The sequence below is a fragment of the Miscanthus floridulus genome, chromosome 11, assembly GCF_019320115.1.
Source record: "Miscanthus floridulus cultivar M001 chromosome 11, ASM1932011v1, whole genome shotgun sequence".
Classification (NCBI taxonomy): Eukaryota; Viridiplantae; Streptophyta; class Magnoliopsida; order Poales; family Poaceae; genus Miscanthus; species Miscanthus floridulus.
In genome coordinates, this window is record NC_089590.1 from 12,024,480 (window position 1) to 12,044,835 (window position 20,356).

General features: G+C 46.2%; 1 protein-coding gene across 1 annotated transcript; it reads right to left on the reverse strand.

The window, feature by feature from the left end:
* Positions 1–1,790: 1,790 nt before the first annotated feature.
* Positions 1,791–16,655, reverse strand: LOC136494482 (glycerol-3-phosphate dehydrogenase SDP6, mitochondrial-like). Its single transcript, XM_066490645.1, is given in 8 exon segments — positions 1,791–2,197; positions 2,273–2,570; positions 4,438–4,696; positions 6,020–6,180; positions 12,089–12,126; positions 12,129–12,419; positions 14,349–14,822; positions 16,169–16,655. Coding segments are annotated over 8 exon segments (1,884 nt in total). The 5' UTR covers positions 16,524–16,655; the 3' UTR covers positions 1,791–2,189.
* Positions 16,656–20,356: the final 3,701 nt, after the last annotated feature.

Below are 20,356 nucleotides of genomic sequence, written 5' to 3' on the forward strand. Positions count from 1 at the left end.
ACCAATCAGCACGCGCCACGTGGACGACCACGTCATCTTAAATCATGTCCACGTGGACGACATAGTCAGCTTCTAACACTCCTCGCGTCTAACTTGGACCTAGATGAGATCACTTGAATACATTAGGGAGCCAAATATGCAATTTCGTAGTTTGAGGACCTAGATGAAACCGGCCCAATACTTTGAGGACCGGGCGTGTAATTTACTCATTTTAATAATAGTTTCAAGTATTACAAATTTGTAATAAAACCACTTTCATATTAGGGTCCAATATGATTAAGACGTTGAGAATTTGAGTAAGGAGTTCAAATTTCTGTGTTCCCAAATTTTTACTTCAAATTAAACAAAATAATCCCAAGTCAGGGGAAGGATTTTTTTTTTGTGCGCGCGTACTATAGATTCAGATTCGGGTCGGAAAACCATTTTCAACCCCAGAGCAGTAGATGTATCCATGTCTCAAACATCCCTATCGCTTTTCTGCCTCCTGCCCTTCTGTCCCTCTCCTCTTCTCTCCTCCGCGCAAATGACAAATGGCAGGAAGTATCACGTGGAAGGGATTTCTTCCCTCGCGGATGCTATTTTGTCCCCCGCGGAGATTTGTCAGGGTCCGCGCATTTTGTGTTGCACTTTCAAAGATAAAACACCTTTCGAATATACAATTCACTATGTCAAACCATTTTTTATAGCGCCCATTCGCGCTCCAACTTTGAATGGTTGCAACAAAGCACGTCTGCCGATTGAACCTCTATTCCACAAGTGCAACAAACTAGCTACACCAGCCACCCAAAAAATGAGTGACCGTTGCTTAAAAGGATACACGCATTTACCCAGCTAAATCAACAAACATATAACGAAATCAACAGCCTGTTCGCTTGCTCGTAAACGATCGTAAATTTCCAGCCGGGAACAGTGTTTTTCTCTCACACCAAACCAGCCAATAGTAAATAATCCACAATACGATACGGCCTCCCGAACAGGCTGCAAGCAGCCCCAAACAGGAGACCCTTCGAAACACAAGTTTTTTTTTTATCTAAAACTATCTTGCCAGCACATATACGTCAATGTCCAGGTCCTCCCCGTTCCTATGAAAGCTGAACGCAACAATCGACCCTCCCTTTATGCCGTTCGCTATTGCAAAACGCACCCAACCTGTAGTGAAGGTTCCCCTACCATCTTTCCCTACTGCGAACTTCATCTCCCTCCCATCATCGCACCGGGTGATTTGCTACCGTGCCGCGCGCAATTGAAAAGGGCATAGCACGATGGACTGAAATTTCACAGCCCGGCTAGTTCTCATGCTCCAAACAAAAAGCAGCACATTTTACAGAAAAAAAAAATCGCGATATCCATGCTGCACGTTTCATAAAAAAAGGAAAAAAAAATAGGCTACAAAAAAGGTGACTACCAGAAGTCAAACTCAGGTCAGTGATGCCCTTTACCACTACGGAGAGGAAGCTTTGATTTAAATTCCTATTTAATATGGGTAAAACAGAGAATAGACATCCTAATTAAACACTCCTTGATACGTGAGATGATGTCTAAAACGGCATGTGCAAATTATGAAACGCAACATGCAATACAAATTGATCTTCACGAGTGTTCTATTCACCAACGGGAAATAACATATGTACAAGATATATGTATACACCTCCAGGACAACCACCTATGGCTATGGCCTGCCAGTCGCCATAGGTGGCCAGAGCTTGTAACCGGTGGCAAAGCGCAAGCAGGGCCAGCTAGGGCAAGGCCATGGTCGTCGGCAAGGCAGGCAACAAAAACAATATATCTAGTGAAGACAATGGCCAAAAAGGCTTAATACCTGCGAGTCTTAAATGACAATAGCAAGTTAGCGACAGTGGTGGTATCCGGTGATCAACAGGGGAGGAGGAGAAATACAGTCGCACAGGAGGAAAAAAGTGCAAATTCTAGGTTGAGCAAGAAATCGTTGGTCTCTGCTTCCAGTTTATTTCAAATCGACTAACATGCTGGGGTATTTACAATTATATAGTGCCGTGACCACATCTTATTCTGCTGGAAATCAGCACGTCGATTTCACAGCCATGCGTAGAAATGTGGAAACCTAACCTTTCAAGTTTCAACATTCACAGGCTCACTCTTGTACCGGGGCCTACTTGTTCAAGAGAACTTGTGCATAAGATTGATGCTTATTCACGAAACTGCGTATTCGGTCATGGTCCTGCACATGATGCAATAAAATTAAAACATAAATTGGATGCAGAGAAGAGGAGCACTTTAATGAACCTCTTCTTACCATTATGTTTCCCATCACGGAATTGGGCGTTCTTAGATGACTTGAATGTTTCCAAGAACTCTCTACCCTTCTGCAGCTCCACCTTCTTCCTTGCCTTGTCCCACTTGTGCTCTGAAGCTAAAATTTCAATGATTCGGGGCAATGCTCTACCGGCAGCATTTGTGTCAAGGAAAGCAAGCCGGCATCTCCTTGCAACAAAGTCCACAGCAGATTCACAGTACTCATAACGAGCACAGTATGCTACTTCAGCTTCCAAAAATGGGTATCCATGAGCAAGGCGCTTTCCCAAGCCTTCGTTCTAAAAATATTTATTTAAGAAGTACAAATATTATGAAAGGACAAAAAATAGGTACCACATTTTTCAGACAAACAAATTAGCCATGGGTTTCAGTTCCATATTGATCATCCATTGAATGGAAAAAATGGGGAGATTCATGTATGCAATAATCTGAGTTGTCACACAACATGAGAACATGCCACGAATGTGTAGTTTTGATCCATATAGATAATTTACATAAATACCTTAAATAAAAGTATTCATGCTGACTAGTTTGTGACAGCCAGGGCCTAAGCAATCTTCAATAGTACTAGAGAAATAATACAGGGGAATCATGTAGACACTCATGTCATAAAGAACCTAGCACTCATGTGTACATCATTGATACAGTTCTATTGAAATATGGAATTAGATTTATAAGATTTGGCACATGCACACGCAGGCAAAACAGCACTTAGGTCGATGGCCCAGCTTCCTAAACAAAGAAAGCTGACTATGAGGAATTCAGGGATGCAAATCACATTGCTGGATTCCATTTTAGTGGGAATTTTTTCAGACATCAGAATGCATACAATAGGAATCTTGCAAGGTTTTCAAAAATACAGAAATGATAACAGAAAGGCAACAACAAATAATTACTAGAAAACATCCCACTTCCAGGGACCTGAAGGTTACCTTGGCACCTGTGACCTTTTTCACACAAACATTTATGCATATCTATGCAAAAAATAAACAGAGCAACCATGCGATCCCAGCACTGAACACATATATCTTGATCCAAAAATTTGGCAATTGATTTCGACATGGTACAACATGATGGGTTCTCATATTATTATAAACTATATTTACAAACATTAATGTTCGCTTTGGTGAATAACTTTTCATCCAAAAGGCCAAAACTGATCCAAATTTGACATGTTATTCCATCCTCAAGATGTTACAAAACTCATGGTGTGCTAAATTTCATATTCAATTAAAAATAATCCATTATGTAACTAAGGGAAGAATTATAATAAGTTTTTGGTTTCAAAAGAACCCACAAATAAACTGCAGTGCATCATTATTACTATCACAGTCATACTTAATAAACTTACGCAGAACACTGGTTCTTAAGGTGGTAATGTGAGGCGTGTCAAGCCACCCCCTTCCAATCGCTTAGGCGATACCAAGGCACTTATAAGACAAGGCAAAGCGACATCATATCAACATAAGAAACTGCAAAAAAGCAGCGTGGAGGAGGAACAAGGAAAATAAAAAAAAAAGTAGTAAGAAGGGGGCTGGTGCAGCCCATATACCCCATCCCCTAACATAATCTACCACTCCCTTTCTCCCTCCCTCTATTTCTCTCATTGCCACTCGTTCACCAGATCAGTGCTCCCGCCTGCAACTTCCCCTTCCTCTCCCCTCCCCATCTTGGTGCCTCTTGCTTCCTGCTCATTCACCAGATGTGCTACTGCCGCCCGCAACTTCTCCCTGTTCCTTCCCTTTCCTAACTGCTCTGTTCCCTCAAACCGACCGCTGCTGCCACCCGTTTCCAGATTGACTGTGCCACAGCTGACCAAAGCAAGTTCTGTGCCATCTACTGGCGCAGAGCCAGCGAGTATGGCAGCGGCTGCAGGTTGTTGGCCTGCTGACCAGCTCCTCTCTTGTTCTTCCTCTCTTCTCCCTCCAAAACTCTCTTTTACTGAACTTTTTTTGTCACGGTAACTGGGATGACCAGAGTCCCAGCACACCTCATTGCCTAAGTGGCGCCTTGAAAACCATGCATATAACATTTTACTCCCCAAACAGATGAAAAGACAAACTGGAGCAAGGTCTTTATTTTCTTTTCCATCCTACTAGAACAGAGTTCACATAAATTGCGCTGCGGAGTCAAAGGAGAACAAACCTGGGCAATAGTAGCCACTTGTTCAGCCAAAGTTCCATATGCATGTGACAAATGTTTCGATACAGCACTGTCCATTGCACCTGGAATAACCTTGCCACCATATGTCTTTTTCATTCGCTTATAATTCTGAGCAAGAACTGTAAAAGAAGCAGGATCCCATCCATATCCACCAACAATATGCAAATTATCAGTCACACAATCATTAGCTGGTTTCAAACTCCCAGACCTGACTGCTGCATTTACAGCATCTTCAGCCATACTGAACAAACAAGCTCATTAGAATTCAACAATGGAATATCTTGTAGTGCGCAACATGATCATGCACGTGTACAGTCAAACAAACAACATGCACATGAACTTAAATATAGTCCTCAAAGGATCTTTTGTGTAAGGGGCTAAGGGCAAATATATCCTAATAGCAAAAGACAACCCATGTGGTTTTGCCTTAAGCTGCACTGACAGTCAAACTAAAATGAAGTACTGCCAGTAAATTACATGACACTCTGATTGTAACATATATATATTATATATGCTATGCTACTTCAAAGTTGGATTTGGTGGCAGTGTCTGCCATAGTTCACTCGTGTTTCCCCATTCTCTTTCACCAATCACCACTCTAAAGTAACCCAAAAACAGGAAGGAAACAAACTAAGTAATTCTTAGCAAAATTCTAATTATGTATAAGCTAATCCCAGCTTGCCAAATCTTTTTCATTGGCTCATCATCATCCTGCCTTCATCTTCTCATGATTTCCTGCAGCCATGAGCGGATGGGACTGTTCCAGACCAGCAAACCCCCTCCCCAGGCACCCTCTTCATCTTTTTTGAGGCCACATAATTTTGCTCCACTGCATGAGTTAGCTAAGGTGCAATTCATGCTAGGCGCAATGCAGATGAACAAAACAATGGAAGTGCAATTCAAGGGCAGAGTTTGGCTAGGTACCACGGAAGTGGCACAGACTAATATAGGCACTGCCAGCGAAGCATATGATAGCTAGATGGTAATTTATTCTTAGAAAAAACATGAAGCAGTCTTGTTTCTGCTTGACAGTCAAGCTCTACTGATTTTCATAAATCATAATTTCCATCTGTATATGATAATGCAGTCCATAACTGTAGCTGTAGGCATATCTTAACTTTTTGATATGGCTAGATTGTAGATTGGTGGCTGGCTGGGTTAGGGAGTGATAGAGGCATATACTGCACTCACCCTCTAGAAGAGGCTCTGAGTTCTTACGCTTATTATCTCTGCTTGATTACAATAAATCTGTCAAACTCTATAGTAGAGCTGGTGCTAACAAACTTGCTACTTATCCTCTCACAACTAATCTGAACCAAACTCTGAAATGAGTCAAACAAACTCCAACAACTTAACTAGCCACTTGTGAATGCCAGTTCCTTCTACCGGTGCGCATATGTCTCAAGCCTACAAACGTGTCCACAACACTTTTCTTTTCTTTTCTTTTCTTTTAAAAAAAAGGCCCAATAAGTAAATTGGCAACACTGAAAGCTTGACCAGGTCAAGCCAGTTTCATCCTATCAATACTACCAATAAATCATAGTAGCAACTAGGTAGGCCTTACCTCCTATAGGTTGTCCATTTTCCACCAGTAATTGTTATTAGCCCGGGGTAGTCTTCAAATACAACATGATCTCGAGAAATACTCTCAGTATTCTTTGCAGATGGATCTGTGGCCAAAGGACGTATACCACTCCAGGCAGAAAGAACATCTGAACGCCTTACCTGATGAATGAAGACATTAAAGTATATTTGTACAGTCAATATTTCTCCATTTGTGTTGGAAAATATGATTCTAATTACAGTCTCACAAAGTACATTTTAATATGAAACGAAACAGAATACACAGTAGATTATTGACACTTCAAATGGAGGTTTAAAGTATATCATCACACTATGAAAGAAGATGTAAACTATGTAATCATTTTTGTAGAATAGAAAGAATCACCACACACCCAATGTGGGTGGGGAGCCTTGCATATATAGGGCCAATTAGGCACACATGGCAAGTACAAATATAGGAGGCTATTACCTGTACAAGGAAGCTATCCTAATGTAAGGAAACTAGGCTATACATAGCAACTAGCCTATCCAGGGGATCTCTCTAATGATCCTGATATATACATATCCTAATACCCCGGCCGCAGTCGCAGCGGGAGAATCACGGACGCACAGACTGGTCCGGAAATCAGTGAAGAGCTGGACGGGTAGACCTTTGGTCATGATGTCTGCGAATTGGTACGCGGAGGGAACATGAAGAACCCGGAACTGTCCTAGAGCCACCTTCTTGCGGACGAAGTGAATGTCGATCTCGATGTGCTTCGTGCGGCGATGGTGGACGGGGTTGGCAGTCATGTAGACGGCGCTCACGTTGTCGCAGTAGACAACCGTCGCACGCGGGATCGAGATGTGGAGTTCCTGGAGCAGCTGACGCAGCCAGCAGCACTCGGCCACAACATGGGCCACTACACGGTACTCAGCTTCGGCACTGGAGCGAGACACCGTCGTCTGGCGCTTGGAGGACCAAGACACCAGGTTCTCGCCGAGGTAGACGCAGAAGCCGGAGGTGGAGTGGCGCGTGTCGGGGCAGCCGGCCCAGTCAGCGTCGGAGTAGGCAATGAGCTGGTCGATGGCACCGGTGCCCAAGTGCAGGCCAGACGATAGGGAGCCCTTGACATACCGCAGGATGCGCTTGATCAGCGCAAGGTGCAGCTCGCAGGGGTCGTGCATGAAGAGGCAGACCTGCTGGACGGCATAGGCTAGGTCCGGCCTCGTCAGGGTGAGGTACTGGAGCGCACCAGCAAGGCTTCGATACTCCGAGGGGTCAGCGAGCACGGCGCCCTCTGTGGCGGACAACTTGGTCCGGGCATCCACGGGGGTAGATGTCGAGTGGCACTCAGACATGCCGGCACGCTGGAGAAGATCCACAGCATACTGCCGCTGGGAAAGGAACAGCCCGCGGCTGTCCCGAGTCACCGAGATGCCGAGGAAGTGGTGCAGGTCGCCGAGGTCCATCATGGCAAACTCCGAGCGGAGGCGCGCGGTGACGTGCTGGAGAAGGGCCGGAGACGACGCGGTGACAATGATGTCATCGACGTAGAGGAGGTAGGCCAGCTCGTCGACAACCTTGTAGACGAACAGGGAGGCATCCGACTTGGAGGGGGTGAAGCCGATGCTGTGGATGAACATGGTGAAGCGCTGGTTCCAAGCACGTGGCGCCTGCTTGAGTCCATATAAGGACTTCTGCAGCAAGCAGACAGAGGCAGGGGCAGCGGGGTCGACGAAGCCGGACGGCTGCTCGCAGTAGACCGTCTCCTCGAGGTGGCCGTGAAGGAAAGCGTTCTTCACATCGAGCTGTCGGATAGGCCACTCCCGAGAAACAGCGAAGCTGAGGACAGTGCGGATCGTGGCCGGCTTGACCACCGGACTGAAGGTCTCGTCGTAGTCGACGCCGGCTTGTTGGGTGAAGCCACGGACGACCCAGCGCGCCTTGTGCTGGGTGAGGGAGCCGTCGGCGTGAAACTTGTGCTTGAACAGCCACTTTCCAGTGACGATGTTCGCACCAGGCTGGCGAGGGACGTGGCGCCAAGTGCCATTGTCGATCAGCGCCTTGTGTTCTTCTGCCATCGCAGCGCGCCAATTGGGATCGGCGAGGGCGGTGCGATAGTTCGCCGGGAGGGGCGAAGCAACGGAGGCGGAGAATCCGTAGCGCTCGACGGTGCGGAGATTGCCGGTCTGTGAGCGCGTCACAGGCCGCGCGGCAGCTCGAGGAGCTGCTGCACCAGGGCCAACAGCTGTTGCTGGTGCTGCTGGAAGCGCAGCAGGGGGCACCAGAGGTGCTGGAGGCGCAGCAGGGGGCACCAGTGGTGCTGGAGGTGCAGTAGGTGCCACGGCTGCGGCCACAGGAGCTGCTGCTTGGTCGGTCGGCGCTGCAAAAAGCCGGGCACGGCGAGTGTAGACGGCACCAAAGCGCTGGCCGCCCAGCCGGGGCCCGCCTGCAGGAGGAGCCAGGGGGCCCAGCTGGAGGATAGCCGGGTCCAGGAGGTCCGGGGACTCGTCCACGCTGGAGGTGGGGGCCGTAGGGCCAGCGAGTAGCAGAGCGGTGGTCGCAGGTGTCGTCGAGGAAGATAGCCCCTGCATCAGGAAATCAAGTGAAGACGGCATGGAGGCCGCCGAGGGTGCTGCCGAGAAAGGGAACACCAATTCATCAAAAATAACATGGCGAGAGATGACGATGCGTCGTGTGGACATGTCGAGACAGCGATACCCCTTGTGAGAGGATGGGTAGCCAAGGAAGACACGGGGTGTTGAACGAGGGGCTAGTTTGTGGGGGAGGTGGTAGTGAGATTTGGATAGCAGAGGCATCCGAAAACTCGAAGCGAGTAGTAGTCTGGGAGTGTTTTGTGAAGAAGCTGATAGGGTATATTGTTTTGTATGGAGGAGGGTCGCCTATTGAGGAGGAAAGTGGCAGTGGCAAGAGCTTCAGCCCAGTAGGGAGGTGGCATGGACGCATGAAGGAGCATGGTGCGGATAGTGTCATTGGTGGTGCGAAGCATGCGTTCAGCCTTGCCATTCTGTGGAGAGGTATAGGGACACAAGAGGCGGAGCGTAATGCCATGGCTAGCGAGGAAGGAGGTGGTAGCATGGTTAACGAACTCGGTCCCATTATCAGCTTGGAATGATTTCGGTGTGGAGCCAAACTGTGTTTGAGCGTAGGCAGTGAAATCGACTATGTGGCGGCGCACCTCGGATTTGTGACGAAGCGGAAACGACCAGCAATAATGGGAAAAATCATCCAGTACAACAAGATAATATTTAAAACCGGAGGTGCTAAGGACCAGGGACGTCCATACATCACAGTGAACTAAATCAAAGGGAGCAGTGGTCACAGAGGTAGAATGACTAAATGGGAGCCGGACATGCTTGCCAAGTTGACAGGCATGGCATAGAGATGATGGGCTCTTATTACAGGAGATGACCGACATGCTCTGTAGAGTGACGAGGCTAGAAGGACCGGGGTGACCAAGGCGGTGGTGCCATAGCGATGAGGTGGTGGCGAGGCTGCAGTGGTGTGCTGGCGTGGAGGGGAAGGTGTAGAGGTCGCCACCACTATTGCAGCGAAGAGTCATGCGTCCCGTCTGTTGGTCCTTAACAGAAAAACCAAAAGCGTCAAATTCAATAGAACAATCATTGTCACGTGTGAATTGACGAACGGAAAGAAGATTGTGCATGAGGGCCGGCGCAACCAGAACGTTAGTGAGGCGAAAAGTAGAGTTGGGAGAAGACAGTGTGGAGGTGCCACGGCATGTGATAGGAATGGTGCTACCGTTGCCAATCGTGATGCCAGAGGTAGGAGGGGGGAGACGGGACAGAAGTATACCAGCCGAGGGCGACATGTGAGTTGTGGCGCCGGTGTCGAGGACCCAGGGGTTGGACCCCTGGAGGGACATTTGGTTCAGGGCAGCGACGAGGCCGGCCTGATCCCAGCCGTTGGGCTGCTGCGAAGGAGGAGGGGCCGCACAGTCGGAGAACTGGGCGGGGGGCGAAGGCCGTATGGGCCTGAGGATGGGCGCCGAGGACGCCGGGGCCGCGCCATGCCGGGTGCGCCGTCGGCGGGCGCCACTGCTGCTGTTGCGCCCCGGCTGTCCAGGGGGCATAGCAGAACCAGGGGCCGGCGGGTGGTGTGGCTGCCCGCGGCCCGCCCCCAGACTGGGAACCGCCGCCGCCGCCGTGGCCGCCCCGTCCCTTCTTCCTGTAGCGACTGCCGCCACCGCCCTGGCTGCCGCCACCGCCGCCGCCGTGGCCGCCCCGTCCCTTCTTCCTGTAGCGACTGCCGCCACCGCCTGGCTGCCGCCACCGCCGCTGCTGCTGCCGCCACCGTAGCCGCCGCCGCCGTGGCCGCCCTGGCGACCGTCAGAGGAGCCGCCACCCGCGGCGGCGAAGGCCGAGCGGCAAGCTGGGCCGCACGTGGCGTTGAACGCCGTTTGGGCGGCGACCGTGCCCTCGTTGGCAAGGCGAAGTTCCTTGAGGACGAGCTTCTCGCGAGTGGTGGCGAAGTCCGGCAGCGGGTTCGAGTCGGCGATGTTGTCTGCAGTGCTGGCGAAGCGAGGATTGAGGCCGCGCAGGAGGTTGAGGATGAGCTCCGGGTCGGTGATGGTACGGCCGACATCGCGGAGCGCATCGGCGGTGGCCTTCATCTGCTGGCAGTACTCGTCGATGGAGGAGTCGCCCTGGGTCATGGAGTGGAACTTGTGGCTCAGGAAGATGGCACGAGGGGCCTTGTTGGCCTCGAAGAGGCGCTTGATGGCGACCCAGAGCTCGCACGCGGTCTGGTCCGGTGCCGCAACAAGGCTGAGGACGTCGGGCCCGACAGTGCCGAGGAGCCAGCTGCGAACACAGGAGTCCGCAATGGCCCAAGCAGGGTCAGTGGGTCTGGCCGCCGCCGTGCCGTCGATGTGTGGGAGGAGGCCGAATTTCCCACAGAGGGAGGTGAAAAACGGCGACCACTGGTTGAAGTTGGGGTGGTTCAGCTCCAAGGTCACCGGGACATGGGATTTGACAGAGATTGTCGCGTAGGGGGCAACGAGGATGGCTGGGGCGGAGATGGAGTCCGCAGAGTGGGAGGCACTAGTGGTAGAGGAGGCCGACATTGTTGCCTGGGAAGAGAGCCGCTGGTGGGGAAGACAGCCGATGGTGGAGAAAGGTTGCGGGAGGGAGGGAGAAAGGCTGCGGGAGGAAGGGAGAAGGGAACTAGTTCTCTGATACCATGTAGAATAGAAAGAATCACCACACCCCCAATGTGGGTGGGGAGCCTTGCATATATAGGGCCAATTAGGCACACATGGCAAGTACAAATATAGGAGGCTATTACCTGTACAAGGAAGCTATCCTAATGTAAGGAAACTAGGCTATACATAGCAACTAGCCTATCTAGGGGATCTCTCTAATGATCCTGATATATACATATCCTAATAATTTTGATCCCATTGGATTCCGAAGAGGCTAACCAGTACGTATACAGCATGTTGACATACATGGTTAGTAATTAGCAACAGCCTTTTTTCTCAAACAGTATTAGCAACAAAGGGATCATTAAATGTTTTCTTCCTCTAAAATGGTCCATTTAACAGAATACTAAGTTGCTGGGGAGGTTGATATAGAATGTAGGATTTCATAACATGCAGATTGCCAAATGAACTTCCCTTCTAGAAGCATCTGATAGAAGAGCTCTTTACTAATCTAGCATGGGGAGACAGAGCAAGGTAGAACATAGTAGCATAGTGATGCAGCATCCTCATAATACTTGAAGTGGACTGCCACCCACATATTTTTTGACCCAAAAATACAGCAGGGGGGTCCCCACTGTAAGAGCTTTTTATTATTTTTTGGAAAAAAGGAAAAAAGCTGTACAAAGAGAGACTAAAAGAACTAAAACAACACTAAAATGTGTTTTGTGGCTTCATAAAGCACAAAACTGAAATGAGTTTAAAATAGCAAATAAAATGTTCCTCCATCTCCAGTTTTGCAACCAAATACAAGATGAAAAATATGTGAAACAACACTACAATAACAAAAGAACTTTACAATATTATTTTAGCATGTAAAGAAAAGGATAGCATATATGCAAACACACCTGAACATTAAGATAGTCAGAGATTGCATCCAATATGACTGTATTTCATCCTCATGCGGTTCAGGCAGCATTGTTATTGCTGTGCTAGAATCAGTTGTTCCCGCAACGGTCCTTCCTAACCATGGCAACATAAATACAACTCTGCCATCCTTGGTTTTTGGGACAATTAGCCCCATCCCTTCGGGGGAGTAGTAATCAGGAAGTACAATGTGCACTCCACTACTAGGACAGATCATAGGTGCTACGTTACTGTTAGCCATCTTCCTCACAGAGTCGCAGAATGGTCCTGCTGCATTAACAACCACCTTTGCGAAGGTTTCAAACTCCTTACCTGACACATATTTGCAAGCATTAGGTGACAATTCGGGTAATCTTTGCTGTAATTTCGTTGCTTATGGTAATGAAATTCAGGTTTCCCGTCGTGGGAAAAAAACCCCGACACATTTGCAACCATTAAGTGGCCACATAAGGACTATATCCCAGTTAAATAAGCAACAATACTCTAGACAGTGTTGCATTATTCAAACACCCAGTGGATGACACAATCAATTTCACATAATATGTGCTTAACATGTGGCAACCAACAAAACAGAATCATATGCCAAAATATATGGTATGGCCAAAATACTCATCAAGTTGGCAAACCACAATTTCAAACAGAATGTGCAATGACATGTTGCTACAGTAAAAATGAGAAGGTTTATTTCAAGCAAAAAAATTCCCTTGGTTTCAATGTTTCATTTTGGTTCTTCGTCTCCAAAACTAGATCCAACTCTTAAAACAAATTCAAATTACATACAGGACTTTTTTTTTCTTCTTTTAGGTGGTTTTGGGTGACACGATAGCCACATCAGTCCTTTTGCCATGCGGCCATCATCCGCAGGTATAAATGATTAAAGTCAAGATGTTAGCATATTGAAGAATGATCTTCTAACTAAATGAAAAGCGCAAAATGTATAGAACTGTGAAATACACATCCATACTTGTTTTAATAAAAAATCCACATATTCTTGAGAAAAAAAAATATCAGCGTCTTAATTTTTCCGAACATATTGTATTCCTGTTAGAGTTAGCAAGTAGCAATAGATTAAGGATGTAGGACTGTTTATGATTAATGATTTGAAGCTCCTAGCAATGAACTGAATAGAAAATTAGGCTAATGGATCTTGGAAGGCCAGCATCTAATCTAAAGCTTAAAACAAAGATAAGCAGAAGAGCAAGATCAATAGGCGAGCAGAGTTTCGTCTGAAGTTTCCATTCCCGGAGGGAGGTGCATTATTGTCCACAGTTTCAATTGTCTACCTAAAAAAAATCCTTAAGAAAGAAAGAGCAAAGTGATCCTTTCTTTCAAATTTCTGTTAAATATTAATAATGCTAACATCAACAAACAAATAAATTAACTAAAGGAATAACTCATTTCAAAAGAAAATGCAGTACTTCATATAGACATCTTAAGGTGCAAGAATTTCTTGAGATATCAGAACTATATATTGTTAAAACTTAAAATAGCAACACAACATTGTAATTTAAATTTTCATAAATCATAGTATCAACAGATTGTCAGCTAACTCCTAAAACAGTTGAAGAAAGCACTAAACTGGTCATTTAATAACCCTAAGTCAAACTCTATAAGAATAAAAACTCAGTAGTGCTATATGATGGTAAAAAAACATTAAATAACCATAGAAGCCAGAAGTTTCACAGCTCTAAAGTTTGTTGTTGAATTAAATGCCTCCACCCAGAACTCAGAATGTATTAACATAAATACTTAACCCAATTCGGAACAAGAACAAAAACTGCAGAAGCATTCAGAATATATTTCATCATCTACAAACATGCATCTACCTACTCAACTTCTTTGTTATTTAAATGCTTTGTTGTTGTCATTGTACAGATATCTAGTTACCTCAGTATCTCATACGCTATAAAAGATTTTTCTAGTAGATCACAAAAGAATTCAGTGATGCATAGCTTCCAACACAAGCTTATGCAAGTTATTTAGCCTACACAGAAAAGCAAGTATAACTTGAAATTAGAAAGTGGTCTAATAATTTACTTAATTACTTTAGTTACATATTTATAGCATTCAGAAATACTAATATATAAACAATGGCAGTAGAAACTAGAAAGACTGTTTGTATTCATCAGTTAAGTATGGAGGAAAGATACACATGACTATCAAAGAAAACAGATAACTTGAACCACTCTCTGAGATGGTTGTTTTATATAGTGGGTAGAGATAGGACATACTTTGTTCTACCTGATAGTGTGTCACGAATGTGTGCACCAATGATTCTCTCTCCCGAATCATCCTTAATGAGGGAGACCACTTCAGCATAATTGAGAACAGCTGCACCAACAACTGCAGCAGTGCATGCCAACCCCACATTCAGCCGAGAGTCATTCATTTGACCATCATAGTACACAACTGTTCCTCTTAGGCTACGATCATGGCCATTTTTTGCAAGGGTTGGGAAAAGCTCAACTGATTCATCTACAGAATAATATCGTGACAAATGTAGTAGCCTTCTTCCAGCAACAAGATCATAAAACTTCAAACCAAACCAGTAGTATACAACCTCGAACCAGTTAAAGCAAGGAGTCATGCATGGCAAGGCATGGCACAAATGGGGAGCATTCTCAATAACCTGCTTGCGTTCCTTAAGTGCATGAAAAACGAGTTTCAGCTGCCCGTAATCAAGATTGAACACTGCCTTCTCCAAGTAGCGCACGCCTGTACAAATTGAATGCAATATAATAAGGGACAACGATAAATTAAGTCTTCAATCCCAAAAAGGCACACAAAAAATGGTGCAGGTATTTCTTGTTTGTAATTAAGCCTTTTCTGTTTCACAATGTTTTTTTTTAATTACAAAAATGTTACCCAATCTTAATAATATGTTCATCCATGCATTTGTATCAAGCTAGCCATCTATCTGCAAATGATGTTACTATGGCAGAAAGCAGAATAAATATATTGCATCATTATTCAGTAAGAGGGAACACAAGAAGAGGAACACAAGAGAAAGACATTTTCACAGTAACAGGGAGAAGATTAACCTTATATTTTGGTTGGGACAAAGTTAAAAGCAAAGTAGACATAGTTGGCACGGTATATCAAGTAAAAACCAACTAATTTTAGGAACCTTGGAAAAAGTTTTGGTTTGACCATCAAATCAACATGAAAAAGTCCCAACAAAGTTGAGTAGTAAGAACCTTAGGAAACATTCTTATAAAATGCAATGCTAAGTTCATTTTCTGTTCTCCTAGCTCATTTTGAAATTATCCTTGAAATTTTAGGGCATAACTCAGTATCCAGGATTGCCTACTCAATCTTTATGAGGATCTTTTATGTTTTCACCTCATGTGTCTCTTTGTGTACAACTAAAATAAAATTCAGTTAGAGAATGTTTAGATGCAAGATAAGCCTCATGTTTTAAATGTGGCAGGGATAGTGTATTGGACAGTAAATATTTTATCAACATGTTGACAAATAGCATCAGTCAGGAACGGTCAGTATCACAATACAGGTTTCTAGACTGGCGTACCCAGGGAGAGAGCTCCCGCTCTGTGCGGGGTCTAGGGAAGGGTGTTAGTGGCAAGCCTTATCCTCGCCTGTGCAATGCGAGGAGACCGCGACTCGAACCCGGGACCTTCCGGTCACAAGCGGTAAGACTACCGCTTGCACCAGGCCCGCCCTTCACAGGTTTCTAGACTGGCATAAACATATTAGAAATAAATTTGCATTGCTCAAACAAAGCCAGGGCTTGCTAAGAGCAAGTATTGTTCCACACTTCCACTAACAAAGATTTCCAACACAAATTCAACAGATCCACTTGCTAATGTAGCCAGACAATAATTATGTATGCTATTAAGATAGTGCATCGCAGTATCAACCCTAACATACCAAGCATCAAATAGGGCCACATTAGTTCACCAAACTGCTACAGAATGGTTCTTTCACTCTTGGTCAGACTGCTGACGGTGGTGTTCTAACAAAGGATTCGTAGGAACCAAATTTTGGGAAAAGCACAAAAAAGGGGATTCCGTAAGTCCCAGGGTTTGGAGAAGGCCACGCACCGCCATGGATGAGTTTGGTGGATCGGGAGGAGGTTCCAGAAGAGAAGTCCTCGCGCTCCACGAGGCCTACCCGGAGCCCGCGGGTAGCGGCATCGAGCGCGACGCCGCATCCGGTGGCGCCACCGCCAACGACGAGCACGTCTAGGGGCTCAGCGGGGGTGGACCCTGCCAGCGCCGCACGCTGCGCGTCTCGCGGGGGCGGCGCGCCCCCCGGCTGCGCAACGCGCTGCCTGGCCGCGTCGAGGGCGGCGGCGGAGGGGTCGGAGGCGGACGCGGATGAGACGGCGAGAGCGGCGGCGAGGGCGGAGGAGGCAGCGAGGGCGGCGCCGGCGCGGCGGAGGCGCCACGTGGCCATGGCGGCGCCTGACGCGTGGGTCTGCTTGGATTGGTCGGTTGGGGGGGGATCAAGGCTGGCACCGGCGGGCGGAAGTTGGGAGGAAAGGGGGAGTAGTAGCGTTTTGTTCCTGATCCCCGCAAGTTGGGAGGCGAAGAGCCGGTACCGACCCGAGTACCGCAAGTTGAGTTCTGGAACAATTTCAGAACTATCATGGGAATCAAAGCTGCCAAAGTTTAGTCCTAGAACATCGCCTCATAGGTGGATAAGCCACAGTAGTTAGGGTAATGTGCTCGTCACGCATGAAGTTTGTTATGACTTTGGTCATATTCGTTTCGCTGAAATTTGATTTATTCTGAAATGTTGTGAGAGAAAAATATTGTTGGTTCACGAAAAAATACTGCTAAAGTATTGCAGCAGAACAGAGCCTCTGTGCCTCTTAGTCATGTGTGTTTACATATATAAGTTATAGATCTAGCTTATACAATAGGGTTGTGTATGTGTGCAATATGTATATTAGTGTGTAAGTTCAGCTTGTATGTGGAATTTGAGGCTAGAAGAAAACAACATCTTAGGAAAAGAGTGTGTTTTTTAGGAAACTTTCGCTTCGTTCATTGAACAGCGCTGTTACAATTGAATTGCAGATAATTCTGCAAGAAGCTAAGAGGCCGCAGCCAAACATAATTAGCTAAAAAAGAAGGCAATGTTGGCCACACAAGTGAGCTGCAAAATTCGCCGATCTTCTAGTGTATATGACCTGGAAGGAGGTAAAGCTAGAGGTCATCTCCTCAATGGCGTCCAGGATTACAGTGATCTCGGACCGGTGCTTCCCTCCGTTGTCCACAGCGAAACCAGCTCTTGAGAGTCCATCTCTACAATGATGCACTCCCCGGTACATTCTGGTATGAGCCGTACGCCATCCCGTAGTGCTTCAGTTTGTCCCAAGAGGGCAGACCCTAGTGATTCCAACCATCGAGCCGAGGGTATCCTCCTCCGGCATTTGCCACTACATATTTGGCACCATCGCCCACTCGTTGTCCTGCTGGTTACCGCCTAACAGCTGGCAGCGGGTCTCTAGCGCCCATTCCATTGCTACAACTGGGTCGATCGATGTCTTGCCATGCCGACGATCATTCCAACTTCGCCACAAGGACCACATCGTACACATGATCACACCTCTATCTTTCTTCAGACAGTGAGTGTAACACCCCTGGTGTTTAGCTTCCACATTTGCACTTGCATTTCATGGACATGAGCATCATTCATTCATTCACAAGCTTATATCACATGAAACATGTTCTTGAAACTTTGCAACGTATCGTTATGTTTCATGTGTGTTGTTTCCTTTATGAAATGTAAAGTGTGCAACATTTAAGTGCAACATGTGCCACTCACTTAGTGAAACAATGTTAGTTAATATTATGCAACAAGATCCTGAAACATGTGAAACATGACTATGAAACATTGTAACATTTCATGTGTTTTTCATTGTTTCAGTACATACCTTGCTTGATTCTTGTGTGACCAATGTATGGTGTGGCTAAAAATTCTTGTAAGTAACTTAGTTACACCTAGGATGTCATTTGGAACATTGTTCATGTTGATCACTTTGACTAATTAGGTTCCCAAGTCATGGTTTGACCAATTTTGACCCCTAAACCCTTTGGTTTGACTGTTTAAAAAGTGTAGCTTAGGATGTTTGCATGTCTGAGCAACCTAAAACAAAGTTGTAGCAAATTTTATAAAGAACAAACTTTGTTTAGAAGTCAAGTCATGAAAATATGCACAACATGTTCAAAAAGGGCCCACAAGTCAGAATTGGAAGCTGATTCAACACTTGAAAATATTTCGAAGTCCTAAGTACATTTTCAGTTTGATCGAGCCAACTTTGGCTTGGTGTAACTCCTGGTCCGTGGGGAATTAGACTTTGATCCTTGAATAGAAGTTGGAGATGGAAGATAGGGCTACAACTTTCATGAACATTTCTTCCACTAACTCGTCTTGGTTTAGGAGTAAATCACCGTCAAACATCACCTGTCAGTCGGTGCCGTTGAAATCTGAAACGCGAGCTTCAGACCGGTCATGGCCGACCGAGGTCAGATGATGGCCGCCGCGTGGCCGCCACGCACCCGGCTCGTCCTGACCACGCCGCGCGCTGGCCGTCTTGAAGTGAAGAACGCCCGGCTGCCCTCCGCACACGCTCTGCCTCTTTCTGCGTTCCTCCACTCACCACAGCAGCACAGCCAGCAAGCAGCCGCTCCGCCATTGCTGCCGTGGAGCTTCGCCGTCGCCGAGCTCACACACCGCTGCAAAAACGCGCACTACACCTTCACTGTAGCTCCGCCGTGTTCGCCTCTACGTCCTCCACCACTTAGCCGAGCAATTCGAGCTTAGGTAAGGTCGCTGTGACCATTCCAGCCACCGCCGCCATGGCTGAGCTTCGCCAGAGTTGGTGCTCACCGTGGCCAGCGCACCACCGCACCGTTCCTCCATCCCTAGCCCTCGTCTCGTCTGCCCCATCTCATGTAGTTGCTCCTGTGAAGACATTACCGACCAAGCCGGTCCGGTCATGCCGGAACGCGCCCGCGCACCGCCGTGCGCCATGGTCAGCGTGCTTAGGGGCCGCTAGGGTCTAGGCTTAGGGGGTCAATCGATGCGGGAGACTTTGGGGAACACGCTGGTAGCCGTGGTTTCGCCGGAGGATTCGTCGTCGGCGAGTTCCACCGCCGCCGCGCCATCGCGTGCGCCTCCCCTATTTTGCTGTCGCTGACCGGTGGGGTCGGCTGACACCGGGTCCCACACGTCAGTGGCTGTGTATTCATAAGATAGTTCAAATTTTCAGTTTTGACTGCTATTTTGTAAATTTTGTAACTCCATTTGTGTAGATCCAAATACTGTGATTCAAATTTTGTTAGACTCATAGTGAGGTCTAGTATTTAAGAAAAATATGTCTTGAGCACATTATGTAGAAATTTTGGATGAATTAAATAGGAACTTGAAAAGTGTTTTTGAATGCATGCAAACTTGTTTAAATCATATCTTGAGTTTCTGTGATCCAAAAATTGTGAAATTTTGTGGGTAAGCTAGTATTGCTTAGTAGAAGCTCTGGTTAAAATTTGAGAGTCATTGCATGTGTAGTTTTTGAGTTATAGATTTTCCTTTTATCATTGGTGGATACTTGTGTGAATTTTTGTAAATTATCTAGGAATCCTATGGCCATAAAACTTGGTAGGTAGTATCTTAGTACCTTAAGGATGCTTGGAAAAATATGAAATCTGTTGCTTGACACTTTTCACTAAGGTTTCCTAATTATGTCATTTTAAGCCATTCTGTCTTACCAAATTTGTGTAGGCTGTTATACTTACTCAAATAGTGTGAAATTTTTATGGTAGTCTACTTAGGGCATGTAGTGTCTACTGTAATTTTTGTAGATTTAATGGTGTAGTTTTCATATATGTTTACTATTTCCTCTAATTAATTAAATAAATTAAGAAAGGTATTAGAGGAAATGTTTTGGTGATGACCACCCTACTTTCTGGTGTTCTTGTGACATGTGTGACATGTGAGTAGAGTTAGTTTTGTCCAATTGTGTGTTTACATCATAAGTTGTTAATTATTCGTTTGCATTATATCCCTCTGGACAGATCTGGGGACTTTAGAAAGTTCCTCATGATATTTTGATTTTTCTGTGGATGTGGTGAATACAAGAGTTGTAGATAATTTAGGTATCTAGCTCCTGTCAAAATTTGAGGGCATTTGGCCTAGTAGTTTAGAAACTACAGCTGTTTAAAGTTAGGTTCCAGTTTTTGCTTACTCTCTGCCTTGTGAGGACAGAGTTCTGTTGATTTATGAAT